Consider the following 8,269-nt stretch of genomic DNA (forward strand, 5'->3'; position numbering starts at 1 on the left):
CCATTTGATTTGATTGACTCAGCTCTTTTTTTTTTTTGATAAAAGATTTGACTGACTCAGCTGTTATATGTTTACAGTTGCGGGTCAAATGTTTACTACCATTATCTGCAATATATAAAGAAGACTTTTGATCTGGACATTTGTATTGACTATTTTACCCTTGGAGCTATTGGGAAAAATCTGCGTTATTTGCTGCGAGTCCCAGAAACATGTTCTTATGATAATATTAACAATAAATTATGAAAGCGAAACATGGTGATCAACATGGTACTCTAAGCTAGCTCCTATATAGTGGAGGTTCCAACATGAAGTGATCGGAGTATATATATATACAACCTATGATAACCATTTCTAAGTACTAGGAGATGGTTAAAGAGGTATAGGATCTCAAAAACATCAAAATTCCGATTCATTTCACATTTTTCATTCACTAGTTGGTCCAGCTGATCAGAATGAGATCCTCTCTTAACTAATATTTAACTCGCTAGCTACTACTACACCTCAAATCGAATTAATTATCTTTTACAGGTAGGCATATATATAATTTTCACTAGGTATATATACATATATTTGTGCATGTATTGCATATAGTGGGCAGGAAGTTGAAGATATTATAGAAATCATCAGAAAATGTGGAAGATTAAGTTTGGAGGGAGTGCAGAGGAGCCATACTTGTTCAGCACAAACAACTTTCATGGAAGGCAGACATGGGAGTATGATGCTGATGCTGGAACCCCAGAAGAGAGAGCTCAAGTTGAAAAGGCTCGCCAACATTTTTACCAAAACCGGTTCAACGTTCAGGCCTGCAGCGACCACCTCTGTCGCTTTCAGGTATATATATATATATATATACGGAAATTCTATAGTAAGGACGGTCCGCATGAGGACCGTAGTATTAGTGACGGTTTTTCATAGTATTAACGATGGTTTTTTAGAAAATCGTCACCAATACTATGAAAAACCGTCACCAATACTCTGATCCGCATGAGGACTGTCCGCACCATAGACGGACTGTTTATATATATATATTGCCAGTTAAAATATTTTAATTTTATAAATCGAAATATAATTTAAATGATAAATTGATTATTTTCACTTGAGCTTGATTTTTTTTTTTTTAATCTCCGTTTTATAAAATTTAGATATCCTGATTGAATAATTATTTTGTATATATATATATATATATTTAGGACGAGGATATGGTACGGACGGTCTGCATGCGGATCAGCACAAAAACTGACATTTAAAAAAAAAAAAATATCAGCTTTGCTGTATATGTGTAATAGTAAAACCAACGACTTTTTTAAAAAACATTGGCTTTGATGCTGATATGCATACGGAACATCCGCATCTTAGCCTTACCCTATATATATATATATATATGTATAATTTTGCTTTTATTTAGGATTCATCTAGGATAATATTAATATAACATCTTGTTGTTAGTAATAGCAATGAAAAACCTCACTCTGAACATCTTTAAAGACAAATGTCATGGTATGGCAATTGCTAAATATTTGCATTGGTTCCGTATACTACATGATTAAAAAATAGCTTTGTCAAATTATGAATATTATTAATAATGATAGGATCCATTTTTATCAATAAAAATGTAAAGTTATAATAATTTAAAATATTAAATTGTTGTGAATTCTGCAAAATTTATTATAGTAGGCCTATAATAAAGTGTGACAATTGCATTTTTATTCTAAATTTGGTACAAAAAATGCTACCAAATTTTAGTATGGACCATTGAAAAGGTAAAAAGCGCAATTTATGTCAAAATTTGACATTGCGATGGCCAAATTCAATGTCATTGGAAATACTCTAAGGTAAGCATCAAAGCTTATTAAAATGGGGCTGATTATTAGTTTTGTTCATGTGATTTTGGAAAAAAAAAAAAATACAAACTAATATCAAATAGAGATAGGCATGATTACTAAATCCAAAAATCCAAACCCATCATTTTTATTGGCAATTTGGTTTTGGTTTGGATGAATTTCAACCCAAACAAACCACATATGCCTATATATATCTATATATATATAATTTTTTTAATATTTTTATTATAGAAAATCTATATTTTTAATATTTTTAACTTTTTTGTTTAAATTATAAATAATATTAAACTTAAACTATCTAAAAGATAGTCTAATAATATATATTAAAAAAAAAACATTTTGGTGCCATTTTGGTTCCATATTAGATAAAAATCCAAACGAACCAAAAACGTTTTTATCATGTTTCGGCGTTTGCAAAAAATAACTGACGAAACTGAGCGGAAGCCCGCCCCTTCGATCAGCTTCACTAAGGCTCTGTGTTTTTTTTTTTCTTTTTTTTTTTTAAAAAAAATTAATTTTATTTATATTTTTTAAGATTTGAAAAAAAAAAAAAATTGATCGGGAAGAGATTGGGCCAAGGTTTTGAAAGCCTTGCAGATAGGCGTCTAGGAAATAAATTCTGACGATTTTGCCCTCTTTTTTTGGTAATTCGTGTGAGCCTCTCGTTAATCGTCGCCCACCAAACATTAAGCAATGACGACCACATTTGGGGAATTCTATATAAAATATATATTGCTTGAACTTTTTTTTTTCCTTATTATTTTTAGCTCAAAATGTCTAAGTGAAATCCGTTTGGGATTCAACGACATCAAATCTAGAAATTTTCTTTTTCCATCCGCAATATATATTTCTTTTTCTGAGCAAATATATATATACATATATTATATTTCAATTATTTTTATATATTATAATAAAAATAAAAATAAATCATATTTTATGTTAGTACTGCTGATTTAGAAATGTATGTTGACTTGAACACGTGAAAATAATTATTAGCTCAATTTGGTATTTCTAATAGAAATGGTCAATAATATATACCCAGATGATAATGAGAAGAAAGAGGCTGTTCGTTGGTAGGTGTCTTCCTATTTATTGTCCTTGATCATAATCACCATTTTATGTAAGATAAATTATAATTAGAACATCTAATTGTATATTTTTATATTAAAATTTTAATGATAACGATATATAATGCTATTTATGTATAAAAGAAAATAAGTTATCATTTGAAATATAAATCTGATTAATGATTGTTCACCAAAAAATAGTATTTCTCTTAAAAAAAAAAATTCAAAATATGATAACTCGGTTGTTTATGATTTTGTTTTTTCTCTTCTTATGTAATCTCTTTCAGCAAAACATAAAAAAAAAAAAAAAAAAGAATATTCTTCCTTCTTTTTTTTTTTTTTTTAACCTTCAAGAATGAAATAAAGACTAATAAAGTTTAAAGTTCTGCTGGACAGAAAAATAAAAAATGTTAATATATGGTATAATTAATTGTGTCAGCTTCTAAGAGAGAAGAAATTCAAACAAAGTATTCCTCAAGAGAAGGTTGATGATGATGATGAGAAAATTAGTTATAAAACTGCTGATGCAACAATGAGGAGGGCAATCAACTTCTGGTCTGCCTTGCAAAGTCCACACGGCCATTGGCCTGCTCTAAATGCTGGTGTTATGTACTACGTCCCTCCCTTGGTCAGTACACTTTTAACTCTCTCTCTCTCTCACTCTCTCTCTTTCGACCAAATTTTCAGTTTTCTTCTAAGCACTGCTCCATTGTCTCATAAACCAGTAGGACCCATATGGGACCCACACGTCTGAGAGGGTCCACTGGTTTGTAAGAGAACGGAAACAGTGTTTCAAAACGCATTTGAAAAATTTTCTTCCTATTGTTTCTTGCTGGATATTTTAAATTACTCCAAAGTCTCATCAAGTAAAATATATATGTATATATTTTTTAATTTCCTAACCAAAAAAAGAAAAAATTCAGGTGTTTTGTATGTATATTACCGGGACACTTCATACCATATTCAATGAACATCATCGAAGGGAAATGCTGTGGTATATGTACTGCCATCAGGTAATTAAATTAATTAACTATTAGAAAAAAAATTAAATATTATCTATCAGAAAATTAAATACTTAAAAAAAGAAAGTATCAATTAATTATAACTTGCAGAATGAAGATGGTGGATGGGGATTGCACATTGAAGGGCCAAGTATGATGATGTGTACGGTTCTCAACTATCTGGCCATGAGGATACTCGGAGAAGGACCGGATGGCGGCCTGAACAGTGCCTGTAGCAGAGCAAGAAAGTGGATTCTGGATCATGGTGGCGCCATGTACTCTGCATGTTGGGGAAAGACTTGGATGGCTGTATGAATAATATTAATATTCATTTCATGATTAATATCTCAATTACAGAATAATAATTGCATAAACCTTGTTGCACATATAATTAATTGCAGATTCTGGGTGTGTATGATTGGGAAGGAAGCAACCCAATGCCACCAGAGTTTTGGTTCCATCGAACTCTAGTACCTTTGCATCCATGTAAGCTTCAATTTTTACTTTTACCATACTCAGTCACAATTAGTCAACCAATCATATATTTATATATATAATATGGCTTCTATCAGGTTTATAGATTCTTTATATATATATATATATATAATAAATTGAAACTCTGTGCATAACTTAATTTGTAATTTGTATGAATATGCAGCTAAGATGTTCTGTTATTGTCGTTTGACGTTAATGCCCATGTCATACTTTTATGGAAAGAGATTCGTTGGGCCCATCACACCACTCATTCAACAGCTTAGAGAAGAAATCTACCACCAACCGTACAATCAAATCAAATGGCCAAGAGTCCGTCATTTTTGTGCAGAGGTGAAACATATTTAATTATTTTGCAAATTCATAAAAAAATTTGAATGTGTTATGCACATATTATAAATGACTATTCTAGGTTGATTAATGTATGTAGTTGTTAATTGTTGCAGGAGGATAATAACTACCCCAATGGTCGATTACAACGCTTGATGTGGGATGGTTTTTACTATGTGGCCGAGCCTCTTCTGAATAGTAGGTTATTCAGAAGGATAAGAGAGCATGCTGTCCAAAAAACAATCGATTATATCCATTATGAAGATGAGAACAGTCGGTATATTACTATTGGATGCGTAGAAAAGGTAGTAAACAAATATTAACTCAGTAAGAGAGATTAATATTCTAGTACAAAATGCATTCGGTAAGTCTCTCTATTACTCCATATGACAGCCATTGATGATGCTTGCTTGCTGGGCGGATGATCCTAATGGTGAATATTTTAAGAAGCATATTCCAAGGGTTGCTGATTACTTGTGGATTTCTGAAGATGGATTGACCACGCAAGTTAGTATATTATTTTTATTTATTATCAATTTGCTAGAAAAACATGCACTCGAAAGCTATATATATATATATTGATTGGGAATTTCGGATATTTTGCAGAGCTTTGGGAGTCAGACATGGGATGCTAGTTTTTCAGTTCAAGCTCTGCTTGCTGCCAATATCAGTAACGAAATTGGACCTGTACTAAAGAGAGCACATGAATTTTTGAAGATATCACAGGTTTCTATTAAATCCATGACATATTTTTCTTCAGTAATAAATTGATGGAATCTTTCTCCTTGTTCTTTTTTTCATTTTATTTTTTTATTTTTATCTATTATTATTTTTTTATGGTTCATTATTGACCTACAGTTGTAATTAATTGTACAATATCAATATTTGATAAGGTGAGGGTAAATCCTTCTGGTGACTACTTAGCCCATTTTCGCCACATTTCTAAAGGAGCATGGACTTTCTCTGATAGAGATCATGGTTGGCAAGTTTCTGATTGTACTGCAGAAGCTCTCAAGGTATACTTTCTTTCTTTTTTTTTTGGCATGCATATTCACATTTCTATGGGTCCCTCACCATATCAAAACTACATATGTATATATGTTGCCTAAATTGCTACCACAAAACATAAATATGAAATATTATTGGTCGTCATATATTTCAGTGTTGCTTGATGCTCAAAACCATGCCACCGGAACTTGTGGGGGAGCCAATGGAACCGGAGTGTTTATACGATGCAGTTAATGTCATACTTACGCTACAGGTAATTTAGGAAGAAATAACAAAGTCTGCAATTACATATTTCGTGTAAATGATTAAAAAGATGTTTTATGGATTGAAATCAGAGTAAAAATGGTGGTGTATCAGCTTGGGAGCCAACAGGAGCTCCAAGATGGTTGGAGGTAAAGTAAATGTCACTATTATATAAACATAATAAGAGAATCTTAAATTTAGTCCACCTTCACAATTGGCTACTTAAATAAACCATATATATATATATATACTTATTAACCACAAATTATTTTCCTCTCTACCAGTGGCTGAATCCTGTGGAATTCCTTGAGGACCTTGTGCTTGAATACGAGTAATTAATTAATTCTTACTATTAACTTGTGGTTTAATATATAATAATCAGTTTTGAACTGTTAATTCTTTTTGTAAACTGATTTTGAGAGTTATGATGTAATATAAATCAGGTATGCAGAATGCACTTCCTCTTCAATTCAGGCCTTGGTTTTATTTAGGATGTTATTCCCCGTGCATAGGAAGAAAGAGATTGATGAGTTTATCACCAAGGCTGTGACATACCTCGAACAAATTCAAATGCCAGATGGCTCATGGTATTTTATAAAATTTTGTTAAAATACACACCAGAACCCTACCAAAAAAAACACGCCTCACATCGGGCAATATGTTGCTTGACTTTTTCATCTTGTAACATGTTGATGTGAGGTGGGCACATTGTGGTGGGGGACAGTGCACCGTAGTAAATCTGTATATATATATATATATTGATGATATTAAGGATAGTGCTTATCAAAATTGTTAAAGTGGTTAGAAAGAAAACATCCAAGAAATTGGGTATTTAATTTTGATTTGCAGGTATGGGAGTTGGGGAATATGCTTTGTGTATGGGACATGGTTCGCAATCAAAGGGCTGGAGGCCGCTGGGAAGAACTATTATAACTGTGAGGCTGTGCGCAGAGGTGTTGAGTTTTTACTTAATACACAGAGAGAGGATGGTGGTTGGGCTGAGAGCTACAAATCATGCACTAACAAGGTTTTTCCTTTTTTCTGTTACCCAATGAAATATTATTTGATAGTCAATCTTGGATTATATATTTTTACATAACTTCATTATTCAAAGCTTGTGTTTATCAGCTTAACTAAAACATGTTGGTGTGTTTGAATACTGATTTGCAGGTATATACACCATCTGAAGGAGACCACTCCAATCTGGTGCAAACTGCATTAGGATTGATGGGTTTAATCCATGGTCTACGGGTATTAATTAATTAATTTTATTTTATTTTACAATCAAATTAATTTATTTTATATATATATATATACATATATCTACAAACATTGTGATCAATTTTAATTTGTAATGTGATAAGGCTGATGGAGACCCAACTCCTATACATCGAGCTGCAAAGCTTTTGATAAATTCCCAATTGGAAAATGGAGATTTCCCACAACAGGTTTGTAGCGAATAAGTTGAATTATAAACTTATAAAGTATATTAATTTGTTTTATTATTATTACAACAATTTCTAAATCTAAAGGGGAGAGAAGCGGGTTTGGAACACACGGCTTTATGAGTATGGATGTGAGAGGCATATACAAACTGAACCAAATTAATTTGGCATAAATTAAATTATATTAATTTGAGTAATAGATTTGTGACATCGTAATGGCAGGAAATGATGGGAGTTTACATGAAGAACTGCATGCTGCACTATGCAGCTTACAGGAACATTTTTCCATTGTGGGCTCTCGCTGAATACCAGAATTTAGTACCATTTCCTTCTAATTAAACAAACAGCAAATCGTGGAGCAAGTTTGCAAAAAGTGCGAAGGCAGTCTTACCCAAAAGCTTGAAAAATTTTATACTTACTAAATCTACACAAACGTTGATGAATTATTATAGTTAAATTAAGTTTAGCCATTGGCTAATCAAATATGATAAATACATAAGAGAATGTTTTACTAGGCAATGTTACACAATTTATATACTCGATTGTCGTTTGATTACATATAATTTGGAATAAACTATCATGTGAATTACATGTAATTTGATTTTAGTCGAACAGCATAAGAAGCTCAACGTCGCCCAAAAAAACCAACAAGAATAAATTCTCTATTGTAATACTTTATATAAAAAAGACCTCCTTGGAGTGGTAAAAATTTCGGATACCAACTTGGGCCAGTTGTAGATAACAATAAGCTCCCCATTGTAATTAATTTTGATTTTTCTAGATCATGTTTTAACAAATTTGCCTCTATATAATAAAAATTATATGTATATTGCAAAAACTAT

The 8,269-nt window shown here is 31.7% G+C and overlaps 1 protein-coding gene across 1 annotated transcript; it reads left to right on the forward strand.

The window, feature by feature from the left end:
• The first annotated feature begins 285 nt into the window (after positions 1-285).
• LOC107422756 (beta-amyrin synthase 1) lies at positions 286-7,938 on the forward strand. The gene is made up of 18 exons (XM_048478012.2): positions 286-831; positions 3,348-3,536; positions 3,832-3,921; positions 4,021-4,218; positions 4,311-4,395; positions 4,568-4,734; positions 4,848-5,036; positions 5,125-5,238; positions 5,338-5,457; positions 5,625-5,747; positions 5,894-5,992; positions 6,075-6,131; positions 6,267-6,313; positions 6,426-6,569; positions 6,832-7,009; positions 7,153-7,233; positions 7,347-7,430; positions 7,650-7,938. Exons 1-18 carry the CDS (start codon positions 631-633, stop codon positions 7,764-7,766), a joined length of 2,283 nt encoding a protein of 760 aa, XP_048333969.2. The 5' UTR covers positions 286-630; the 3' UTR covers positions 7,767-7,938.
• The last annotated feature ends 331 nt before the right edge of the window (positions 7,939-8,269 follow it).

Source organism: Ziziphus jujuba, chromosome 3, assembly GCF_031755915.1.
Source record: "Ziziphus jujuba cultivar Dongzao chromosome 3, ASM3175591v1".
Classification (NCBI taxonomy): Eukaryota; Viridiplantae; Streptophyta; class Magnoliopsida; order Rosales; family Rhamnaceae; genus Ziziphus; species Ziziphus jujuba.

What these genes read in the sequence shown, in the direction of transcription:
- LOC107422756 (XM_048478012.2), top strand. Translation starts at nt 631, where the DNA reads ATGTGGAAGATTAAGTTTGGAGGGAGTGCAGAGGAGCCATACTTGTTC. An exon ending in GGGGAAAGACTTGGATGGCT is followed by an intron (nt 4,219 to 4,310) that starts GTATGAATAATA and finishes AATTAATTGCAG; the next exon opens with ATTCTGGGTGTGTATGATTG. An exon ending in ATGGAGATTTCCCACAACAG is followed by an intron (nt 7,431 to 7,649) that starts GTTTGTAGCGAA and finishes TCGTAATGGCAG; the next exon opens with GAAATGATGGGAGTTTACAT.